The sequence below is a fragment of the Cetorhinus maximus genome, chromosome 21, assembly GCF_964194155.1.
Source record: "Cetorhinus maximus chromosome 21, sCetMax3.hap1.1, whole genome shotgun sequence".
NCBI lineage: Eukaryota > Metazoa > Chordata > Chondrichthyes > Lamniformes > Cetorhinidae > Cetorhinus > Cetorhinus maximus.
The window spans coordinates 26,193,605-26,205,909 of record NC_135899.1 but is presented as its reverse complement, the minus strand read 5'-3'; the positions used below and the strand labels follow the sequence as shown (position 1 = coordinate 26,205,909).

General features: G+C 41.8%; 1 protein-coding gene across 2 annotated transcripts in view; it reads left to right on the top strand.

The window, feature by feature from the left end:
• The window catches only part of LOC144695785 (complement C4-like), a 96,522-nt gene that overhangs the window by 37,191 nt on the left and 47,026 nt on the right, over positions 1-12,305 (top strand). For both annotated transcript variants that reach the window (XM_078566768.1, XM_078566767.1), the window contains exons 19-21: positions 6,233-6,303; positions 6,899-7,038; positions 11,844-12,056. In XM_078566768.1, the coding sequence (XP_078422894.1) occupies positions 6,233-6,303; positions 6,899-7,038; positions 11,844-12,056 (424 nt within the window). The remainder of the gene's footprint in view (positions 1-6,232; positions 6,304-6,898; positions 7,039-11,843; positions 12,057-12,305) is intronic.

Here is a 12,305-nt window from a genome sequence, read left to right as displayed (position 1 = left end):
CCCCTGTCAATTGCAGTGCTTATCCGTTATTCCTATATCCCGACTCATTGTGCCCTATCTCCTAACAAATTCACTGCTCACATTAATAGGTTAGGTCCAACTGCATACACTCTAATTTTTGTTAATAATCTCTTATGTTGATCTTTATCGAATTTCATCCAGAAGTGATTATAAATAACGTCCATAAACGCTTATCTGCAACAATAGGTACCTCCGCAGATGATTGCACTAGATTCGTGAGATATATTTTACCCTTTCCAAAATCATCATGGCTCTCTTTGATTAGTTCGTGATTGTCTATTTGTTTAATCACTCTGTTCCTCATAAAGTATTCTCTTAACTTCTCCATAACAGACGTTAAACGAATATACATGTAATCTCCAAATTGCTCTCTCCTATCGTTCTTAAACAAAAGAATTATATTTACAATGTTCCAATTCAAGGCGACAATTCCTGAAACCAGTTAGCTTTGAGAGATCATAGTTCCCTCACCTCCTTTCAATGTCTGTGTGGAGACGGTCGACAACTGCAGAAATATCTATGTATCTTCTGTCACCTTATTTTCCCAATTACCATTTTCTAAACATGTTTCAAATCCAGAGAATTCATCCCCTTGTTTTCTTTTCTTTATTTTCTTTTCTTATCTCTGATATTTTATTTTCATCCGAGATTGTGAAGATCGTTGCAAGGTGGTTATTTAGCAAGTTTTCTTTTCACTTCCAGATTTTTAATTACAGTATTAATCATCTATGTCTGTCTTTAACGCGTCCATATTTCACTTCGAAGTCTTCTTCCTCTTAATAGCCTTGTTAAAATATTTCTCCTCATCCCTGATAACCATCACAAGTATTTATTTATTCTACCCTTTCCAGTGTACTACTGTTTGCATCCGTTTGATTTCCCTACATCTCACAATCTACTCCGTTTCTGCTCTTTGCATTCAAATAATCCATTTATATTAATTTTATCCTATCTCTCACTTCTATTTTTGACTAAAATTATTTAATTACAGACGGCGAGTTTTTGCCCTTTAAGAGAGAACATACACTAGGAAGTGCCCCTTTGAACACGTCTCACTTTTTACATGTAGTTTTCCTGCGTTAATAGTTCTTTCCAGAGTTCAATTTGTGGTCAGTTTCTGCCTCTTTCCTTTCTTTCATTTTCGGCTGTCTCATGCCACCATGCTGGTTGTTCACCTGTCGTGTTAATCGCCAACCTTTTCTTCCTCTCGATTGGCTGGTGGTTCTATAGCCGGATGCCCTTCCTGCCATTAAACCTCCCATTTCTCCGGGCTGATGACTGGCACGGTCACACGCTGGCTCCACTGCACCAGTAGGTGGGTTCTTCCATGGCCAACAATTCCACGAATGGACTTGAATCCAGAGCTTCTGACTCTGAGGCAGGGGAGATACTGATCGAGGCACGAATCCTAAAACTCTTCCCTCCATATCCTGCCTGACGTAAATTGAAAACTAGTTCATAAATCATCCTTCCGGATCTCATTCTTCTTATTCCTGGAGTATCTCTAGAAATGACTTCTTTTTTTTCAAACCATAAAATGGCACGACCAGATTTCTCCAAGGATTTAACTTTGGCTCTTCCTTCCTAATTCTGCTCTCAAGTGGGTTCAGCTTCCATGGAACGCTGATGATACCCAGCTCCATCTCTCCTCCAACACGCCTCAGTCTTTCAATGCTTCTGTGCTGTTCGTTGCTTATCCAATATTTATTTTGAATGAGCACCACTATCTTACTCACCAAACATTAGGAAAGCCAAAGGCATTGCCTTTTGCTCACTCCACTACAATAACATGTCTGCTCTCATCGCCGAGGCCCATCAACAGCATTGTCCCTGGCTGAAGTAAACTCTCACACAACCCAAGCCTTCTATCAGACTCCTCGCTGAGCATCTGATCCCATACATTCTCAAACACAACCTACATGCTGACGTTTTAACATTACTCGCCTTTGCCCCACATCAACTAATTTGTTCCTCACATGCTCACCCATGCCTTTGCAAATTCTAGACTTGTTGCGACCCTGATTGGCCTTCCAGGCTCGGTCCACTGAAAGTGTCAGATCGCTCGAGCTTCTGCTAAACACAGTCGACCCCTCCCTAATTCCGTATCCCAATCACCTAGCTGGTTAAATTGGGTGAAGATAGAGATGTTTTTTTTTTCATTCAGTCATGGGGTGTGGGTGTCGCTGGCTGGGCCCATCCTTAATTCCCCTTGTTTAGAGGGCATTTAAGAGTCAACCATATTGCTGCGGGTCTGGAGTCGCATGTAGACCAGGCCAGGTAAGGATGGCAGATTTCCTTCCCTAAAGGACATGAGTGAACCAGATGGGATTTACGACAATCGGCAATGGTTTCGTGGGCATCATCAGATTTTTAATTCCAGATATTTTTATTGCATTTATGTCTCACCATCTGGAACCCGGGCCTCCAGAGCATTACCCTGCGTCTCTGAAAAACTAACCCAGTGACATTATCATTATGCCACTGTCCATTTTATGCTTAAACGACCATTCCTTTATATGTGGTAAAAATGGGCTGCAATTGAGAAAACGCCTGCTTTCCAACACGATCCATGTCCAAGCCGCACTCTTCCAGGCTAGTGGAGAGTATTCCATTAGACTCTAGACTTGTGACTTGTAGATAGTGGACAGGTTTTGGGGAATCAGGAGGTGAGCTACTGCTGTATAATCTCCAGACTCTGAGCTGCTATTGCAGCTACAGGCTAGACCAGTTCAGTTTCTGGTCATTGCAACTCCCAGGAAGTTGATGGCTGGGGTTTCGTTGGTGATAATGCCATTGAAAAAGAATCGTTTTTGGATTATTTTTGGATCTCGACATTGCCTTGTTCTTGTGTGACACGAATGTTACTTGCCACTTAGTCACTCAAACCTGAATGTTGTCCAGGCTCTTGATGCATTTGGCCATGGACTTCAGCATCTGATGACTCAGGAATTGTACTGCTCACTGTGAATTCATTGGTGAGTATATTCACTTCTGAGCCTATGGTGGAGGGGAGATCATTGATAAAGCAGCTGAAAGAAGCTAGGGCCTTGAACACCACCACAAACAGCTGCTGGTGCAATATCCCCAGACGGAGATGATTGGCCTGCAACAACCAAAACCATCTTGCTTTTTGTCAGGCATGACTCCAACCAATGAAGACTTTCCCACACGATTTCTATTGATTGCAATATTGCCTCCTTTATGCCACATTCGGACAAATACAGTCTGAATGACAAGAGCAGTCACTTGCCTCTCACCTCTGGAGTTAAGCTGTTTTGTCCATGTTTTGACCAAGGCTGTAATAGGGGCAGGAGCATCAGTGAGAAGGTCCTTGCTGTGTAACTGCCTCTTGATGGTACCGTCGTTATTACCTTCCATCATTTTGCTAATCATCAAAGGTAGAATGATGTTGCAGTAGTTGGGTAAATTGAGTTTGCCCCGCTTTTTGTGGACAGGAAGTATGTGGGTACCGATTTACATTGTCGTTTAGATGCTAGTGTTGCAGATATACTGGAGCATCTTGGCTGGAAGTACAACTAGTCCTGAAGCACACGTTTTCACTACTACTGCAGGCATGCTCTCAGGATTCATAGTCTATGATATACCCAGTGCCTTCTGCCGTCTCTTAATTTAATGCAATATGAATCGAATTAGTTGAAGACTAGCATCTGTGATGCCAATCCAAGATTTGGGAAGTGAATAACATTATCCAAAACTTCACCATCAAGATCAAATGAAGGCAATGGGTTTAAGTTTTAATATTTGGCGCTAGATTTAATGTTGGTGATGAGGTCTCGCTCACTGGTCGGAGAACTGGTGGGGAACTTCGTCAGTTTCATGGGAGAAACCCGATGTTATTAAATGCACTTCAGGCAGGTAAGTGGCCATTCCCGGGATTCACGACCCCCGTGGTGGATAAAGTCCCAAACAAGAGGTCAGTAAACAAAATGGGAGCACATGGGAATGGGGATAATATATTGTCATGGATTGAGGTGTGGTTAACGGACAGAAAACGGAGAGTAGGAATAAATGGGTCATTCTCAGGTTGGCAGGCTGTGACTAGTGGGGTGCCATAAGGATTAGCTTTTGGGGCGCAGCGATTCACAATCTATATCAATGATATGGAATGGGGACCAAATGTAATGTTTCCAGGTTTACCGATAGCACAAAACTAAGTGCGAATGTGAGTTGTAAGGAGGATGCAAAGAGGATTCAGACAGGCTATGTGAGTGGGCAAGAACATGGAATATGATGTGGAAAATTTACGTTATCCACGGTGGCAAGGAAAACAGAAATTCCTTAGTAGGCACAGACATTCAGTTGGGATTATCTCCCCAACTGCTTGCTCGCGGAAAGAAACGAAGAGAATCAAAGCCGGTATATTCGGTGTAAAGGGACAATACGGCAATTTGTTACAATTCCACTGAAAACACCTTAAGTTGAATATCACAATATAATTTGTGTATATGTCACAGGAGCTCAAAATAATAATGGGGTTCCATCACTCTATGCAATGTTGGCCACTCGGGTCTAAATCACGGTCATGCCATTTGGTTTACTGTATTTGCATTGCATGTGCACCCATGTTGTTGATGCCTGTAAATTCAGAAAATCGCCTTCATCAGAAAGTGTGGAATATTTCGTTCCCATCTTCACGCTGATGGCAATTTCTTCTTCTATGCTTTATTTTAAGGGAAGCAAAACTAAAACCACTTAAGTATCAGCGCTATGTTTTATTCAAGATTCAAAAATAGGCCGCAGCAATTTCTTCCGAGATGGTATATAACTCTGCTTAAATCTAATGTTGCATTGTAAGGATTTCGATAGCAAAAAGCACGCATCGCCACTTAGCGATTTTAACGCCCTTAATCAATAATTTCAACCACTTATCACATTTCTCTAATGGATTTAAAGCAATTAAACGCCCCAAGTGGCTTCACGGGAGCATTACAAAGTTAACTCGACATGGAGCCACACAGGGACATTTTAAGGCGGATGACCAAAATCTTGGTCAAATGTCTAGATTTTAAGGAAAATCTGAAAGGGGGAAAGTCAGGGGGAGGCGGAGGGGTTCGGGGAGGGATCCTAGAGTTTAGGGTACAGACAACCAATATTCAGACCACCAATGTAGCAATTAAAATTTGGGGATGCTCGAAAGGCCGGAATTAGAAGAGTGCAGGTATCTCGGAGGATTGTGGGGCTGAGGGAGTTTACAGAGACAGGAAGGAATCCTAATAAAAGAATGTGAATTTTAAAATTGAGGTGTTGCTTAACCAGGACATGGTATGGGTCAGCGAATGGGATTCAATGCAATTTAGGACAGGGATAGGGCTGCATTGGAGTAATCAGGACCAGAGGCCACAAAGGCATGGCGGAAGGTTTCAGCAGCTGATCAGGGTAGACAGGGATGGAGTCAGGAAATATAATGAAGGTGGGAGCAGACTGTAAGCGATGGAACAATTACATGGTTGAAAGTTCAACTCGGAGTCACTTACGATACTACGGTTCTGAACAGTCTGATTCTGTCTGAGGCTGTTGCTAGTGAGAATGATGGGGTGCGCGGCTGAAGACAAAGGGGTCTGACTTTTCAACCTTTAATTGGAAGGCATTTCTGCTCATCCAGCGCTGGAAATTGGCCAAGCGGTGTGAAAAGTTAGAGACAGTGAAGGGTCTGAGAAAGGTTGTGCTGAGGTCGTCAGCTTAAATGTGGGGCTGATGCCCTGTTTATGGATGATGTCACCAAGGGGCAGCACGTGGATGACAAATGGTAGCGGGGCTCGGTTAGATCCTTGGGCGACAGCAGAAGTAACCGTGTGGGAGTTGGAAGAGAAGCCACTGTATCTGATACTATGGCGTCGATTAAATAGATAACAATAAGGAGATTATAGTGTCAATTGGATAGTGTGATGAAGCCTGTCAAAAGTTACTGACAGATTGAAAAGGACGAACTGGGGTAGTTTATATTTCTCGCACTCAGAACGGATTCAAAACCGTTTGCATCTTTGACAAGAGACGTTTCAGTACTGTTGCAGGTTTGGGATAAACCTGGTTGGAAGGAGTTTCAAAACGATGCATGGGTTTGGAGGAGCCAACATGTTCAAGGACTTTGAAGGGGAAAGCATGCTTTTTTTTTACGATGAGTGATAGCTTTCAAAGAGGAAGGTGTCAATTTCATATACTCAATTGTTATCTATATTCTTATTGATTCTAGGTTTCAAGTTCGCATCCCCGATTCCATCACAACGTGGGAAGTTCAGGCGGTTGGCATGTTTCAGAGTAAAGGTGATTTTTGTTCCTGGACTGACATCAGTCTGAGAGATGATAATGGCATTAAATTACGTTGCTCACTCTTATTATAATGAGAACTTTGTCCAATTCCTCTCCGTTTCTGCAACAACGGCATAACTTATTTTATCAATCATTTATTCATGGGGAAGACTGTATACCTATATTACATACCTGTGAAGAAACATGATAAATTACGTTTTGAGGTGGTAATTATCCTCGGCGGTAGGATGAAACAGATAATGGTGACTCACTTTATACCCTGCGCCATTCTATCTGCACTATTTTTCCTTGTGAGGTTGAACACTATCAAATCCAGTTTGTGCATATACAGACTCATGCAATTGTGAGTTAATATCAAAGGCACATTTTGAAATATTCCCGCTAAAATTTTTCACATTGCATCAAAACTTTCAAGGGCAAAACTAAAATTGAAATATTAATTAAATTCATCAAGATTCTTCCCGAATCAAAAATTCCAAGCAGTGCTTGCTTAGGAGGTTTGTAATATTTGGAAAATCTTTTTATAATCCTGCGATATGATATAATCTATCACCAAAATACGCATACAAATTATTACTTTTACCGTAAGGTTTTTGTGTTGCCGAGCCTAAGAAGATGAAAGTTTTCAAGACTTTTTTTATATATTTGCGGTTGCCATATTCAGTCAAAAGAAATGAACAACTGGAAGTGAGAGCAATATTGTACAATTACCACCATGAAGAACTTAAGGTAAGATCTGAAATTAAGTGAGTTGCTCGCATTAATGACCTGTTCCTACAGGTAAATACATAATGGATGGATGAGATAATTGGTTTGCAAAGCTGAAATACGTTCCATAATACCGTAATATTTGCAGTCAAAGCACATAAATGAGCAACAATTCCTAGCCATGTCTCTGACTACACAAATGTGCAAAACTCTGGTTGAAGTCCGCTGATTACAAGCACAAAATATGATACAAGTAACAAATGCATGATTTCAATATGATTTCCCGTACAAGCATTGACAATTATGTATGCATCAACATTGAATTCAATTCTAATGTTTTGAAGGTGTAAAGCAAATGAAATATATATTTTTTAAAGAAACGAAGACTGGTATGGGAGAAGGTATTAGCTGTATTTTGTGTGTAGCAATCTGGTAGGTAGATTCGGGTAACCCTGTGCACGGTGCACAGGAACTTGGGACGAAATATTACTTTTACTACTGAGCCCAAAACAGTGGACAATGAATTGGCTGTTCGTTTGATTAATTCAACTGAAGTAAAAGATTCGACAATCTGGTGGTGTGTAATACTGGTGTGTGACCCACTACCTCCATTTTTCTGCTTGATAGTTTGTGGCTTTTAAGGGATTTTGTTTAGGCGACTTGGGAAAGTATATTTAAATTAATATCTATCTTTTTCTACTTAAAATATATGATTCGACAACCAAACGTTCTAATTTGGATTGTAATAGGGTCATAATATGTGGCTGAACAGCCTATTAGACTTAACAAACTTTCTTTAAAAAGTCTTGCATTTATATTGTGCCCTTTACAGTCTCTGGCCCTCCTAAAGCGCATTGACAACCATTAAAGTAGTTTTGTGCTGTAGACATTGTTGAATTTTGTAGGAAAAGTCAATTTGTGTATTGCAAACTCCGCCGATAGCAAAATAATAATCACCAAATCCGTCTTTGGTGATTGTGATTGGGGGATAGGTATTGGCGACGCCAACTTGGATATCTCCCCTTTCTCTTCGCAGAATCACTGAATGTTAACGGCACAGAAGGAGGCCTTTCAACCCATCATGTCTGCACCGGCTTTCCAAATGAGCATTATGACCCCGCCTTTCCCCCATACTCCTGCACATTGTTTCTATTCAAATAATCATCTAATGGCCTATTGAATGCCTCGATTGAATCTGCCTCCACCACACTTCCAGACAGTCCATTCCAGGCCCGAACCACTGTTGTGTGAAAATGTTTTTTTCTCGCGTCACATTTGCTTCTTTTGCAAATCACTTTAAACCTGTGCCCTCTCGTTCTTGATCCTTTTACGAGCGGAAACAGCTTCTCTCTATCTACTCTGTCCAGTTCGTCATGATTTTGAACATCTCTATTAAACCTCGTCTTAGCCTTCTTCTCTCCAAGGAGAACAGCTCCAACCCCTCCAATTAACCCTCATAGCTTACATTTCTCAACCCTGGAACCATTCTTGTAAACCTCTTCAACACTCTCTCCAGTGTGTTCACATCCTTTTTATAATGTGGTGCTCAGAACTGTACACAATATTCCAGCTGAGTTCTAACGAGTGTCTTATATAAATTCGGCATAACCTCCTTGCTCTTGTACTCTATGCCCCTATTAATAAAACCCAGGATATTATATGCTTTATCAACTGCTCCCTCCACCTGCCCTGCCAACTTCAATGATTTATGCACATAGAAACCCAAGTCTTTCTGTTCCTGCACCCTCTTCAAAATTTCATCCCTTATTTTACATTGCCTGTCCATGTTCCTCCTACCAAAATGCATCACCTCACACTTCTCTGCATTGAACTTCATCTGTCGCCTATCGGCCACTCCACCAACTTGTCTATGTCCTCTTGAAGTTCCACACCGTCCTCTTCGCAGTTCACAACACTCCCAAGCTTCGTATCATCCTTCTTCAAAAAGTGCCGCGGGATCTTTTATGTCCAAGGCCGAAGCTCAGTTTTATGTCTCACCCCAAAGGCGTCATCTCTGACAGTGCAGCACAGTGCTAAAGAGTCAGCCTGGATTCTATGGTCAAGTCCCTGGAGTGGGACTTGAGTACACAATCCTCTGACTCTGAAGCAAGAGTGCTGCCAACTGAACCCTGGCTGACCACTTACCGGTAAGCCTTTCAGACTGGGCTAAAAAGGAACGGTAGCCAGGATGGAAACAAGCAGTATGCGATCCGCCAGATGTTGTACAGCCCACCTATATTCCTTTTCATACTTTTTAATGTGGAGGAAGATAAGGAAACATACATACTTGGCAGCTATTTGTACCCCATTGAAGATGCATTTCAGCTTTGTGATTTTGGAACTAACACATAGCACGAAATTCAGCTGAAATGGAGGTTTTTTTTATTATTGTGCTGTTGCGATCCTGTGGAGACTGAGGAAATAAAAAGAAACGAATTCCCAGGTGACCCCAATGGAAAGAACCAATGGACGCAATTTCACTTGTTAAAACTTCTACTGAAACAATCAAACTGAAATAAACATAATTCAAACACATCTTAACAGGCGAATGATGCTTCAATAGAAATGATAAATTTCACTTTAAAAAATTGATACAACGAAGCTAAGTCTCCCAAAACTCTTCAGCAGTTCTTCCCCATATATATGGCCTGCATCGTAGCTGTAAATTCCAAGACAACGCTTTTTCAGGTAGAGTAGAAGTTGGTTTATAACATGAGGGAGTTCAGGAGTCCTCTCCAGCAACAGTTTGATTATCCTAGAAAGGCACACTTTTGCGAACCCTTTCTCTCCGGGGTCACGACATCCCTAATGGTTTGGCTTTCCAGAGTTCGTTTTGAACCAAGCAAATAGGCGCGCGGTCTGGTCGATTCTGGTAAGAACACCTAGTTCTTGAGCTTTTCCAGCGCTCTCACACACCTTTCCAAGCTTGAGACTTTCTAAGCAAGCCCTCATTTTTGCCTCCAAGAGCACCAACCTGTCCGCCCCTGCCAAACAGATAACTGACATCTTCCTGGGCGACACATTCTTTCTTCTCCCCACCAAGAAGGATGTAGATGCATTGGAGGCGGTTCAGAGGAGGTTTACTAGATTGACACCTCGAATGAGTGGGTTCTCTTATGAGGAAAGGTTGAACTGGCTGGGCTTGTTTCCGCCGGAGTTTACAAGAGTGATGGGTGATTTGATTGACGTATGCCAGATCCTGAACAGCCTTGACATGGTGGACGTCGAAAGGATGTTTCCTCTTGCGGGTTAGTCCAGAACTAGGGTGGGGTGGGGGGGGGGGGGCTATTTTAAATTTAGGGGTCGCCCTTTTAGGACAGAGGTGAGGAGAATTTTTTTCTCTGCCTCAGAAGGTGGTGGGGGCGGGGTCATTGAATATTTTTTTAAGGCAGAGGTAGATAGATTCTTGTTAGGCAAGGGAATAAAAGATTACCCGGGTTAGATAGGAATGTAGAAATCGAAACACAAGATCAGCCTTGATCTTATTGAATGACGGAGCAAGCTCGAAGGGACGAATAGTCTATTCCTGTTCTTATGTTCTTATGAATGTTTCTGCAAACTGGAACTCGATGACTCAATTGGTATCTACTTGGCGCCTCTGGTTCAAGCTCACATTTGCATAGAAACCTAGGGCACATTGACACTTTCCGGATGGGGTGTCATAGCCAGAAAAAACAGTTACCCATCTTCCAGAACTATCTGGGTGTAAAGGGATACTTCACCAAAAAAATGACTTATTTGCCAAATGCAACTTTCATCATAGCGTTCTCTAACTTTCACCCAAATGTAACGCAGTACAATTTTGCACTACTTCTAAATGTTGTCGTCTAGATTTTTGTCTGCATTCGTTGGACGTTAATCATTGCCGGCATGTTTTTAATGGCCCATAAGGAAGTCTCGATATCATATGGACGTTTGCTTTACGACCGGCCTGATTTAATTAATGACACTTGAGAGGTTGTGAAGCGGGTTACCGATTTGATCCCATCGGTTGATGCCCAGCCATTTTGTTAACATTCCCTCAGGCGGGAGGATGGTGAGCTGCTAACAGGGATTGCAGTATATGTGCTTAATTTAGGATCCTGTGTTAAACCAAGACCCTACCTGCCCTCCTAGGTGGGTGCTAACGATCCCATGGCATTGCTGTGAAGAAGAGCGAAGGCGATCTCATCATTATTTATCCCTTAAGGAACATCACTAAAAAAAAAATCAGTTTTTGTCTCCTTACTGCTGTGGGAGTCGGTTGCCCACAAACTGGGTGCTGATTTCCCAAATGACCACAGTGCTTACACTTCAACAGTACTTTATTGGCTGTAAGACACTTTGGGGTGACAGGAGGCCATTCAAGGCGCAAGAGAAATACATTAGCAGATAGCGTCAGAGCCGTAATGCAATTCCCTCATAATAGTGCAAATTCAGCCTTTTGCATTCAGGGTTCCAATATCAATGTAACCGTTTGCCAACCGAACAGGTAGTGTTGCAAATATGAGGAAACAACTTTAACGAATCGGTTCGCAGTGCTAAAGAGAACGGCAAAAATGGAAAAAAGAAATCATCCATGTTGAATAAAACTAACTGTCAGGTTTGCGTGAGATGTGAACTCAATCGTCTTAACTTTCATTTAAATTAAGGAAGTAGCAATGACATTCAGAGTTATCAGTCCGAAAAGGTTCTCCGAAGAAAAATGGTCTGAGGACCGATTGGTTCTTTGTTCCTCTGCATCAGTGTAAATTCTGTCACATGTAGCTGCTTGCTTACAAAATGCATGAATTGATTTCGTTTCACTTGTCACCCATGTTAACACACACCTTCTGTATTACAACCAGGTGAATGTATTTATGAAGCCTGTGGATAAGCTTTGTAGTCCTGCCACAGGCAAGAAGCATGAAAGGACTGTGACTGTTGGAGCAAAATCGGCCTACCCCATATACTTCTCTGTTGTCCCACTAACCATTGGCGTTATTCCAATCACTGTAATTGCCTACGGCAATGGTGATGTAATAGTAAGTGACGCCGTTACAGGAAAACTGAATGTGCTGGTGAGTGGAAATCATTAAGACATCATTTTTTCTCTCTCTAGAATATAGCTATTTATCATTAAGAATCCTCTTTAGAGTGCGAAATACTTACTTCATGCATTGTTTTCTTAATTTATCGTCATACTTTTCTCACAACATTTTCTATTGTAAATTGCCGCATCATGTCTTCAAGCACGAGGCTTAGCTCAGCCGCATTAGAAAATGTAGTTGCAGACTGCGGCACGGAGTGAGTTTTCGGACAACTCTAAC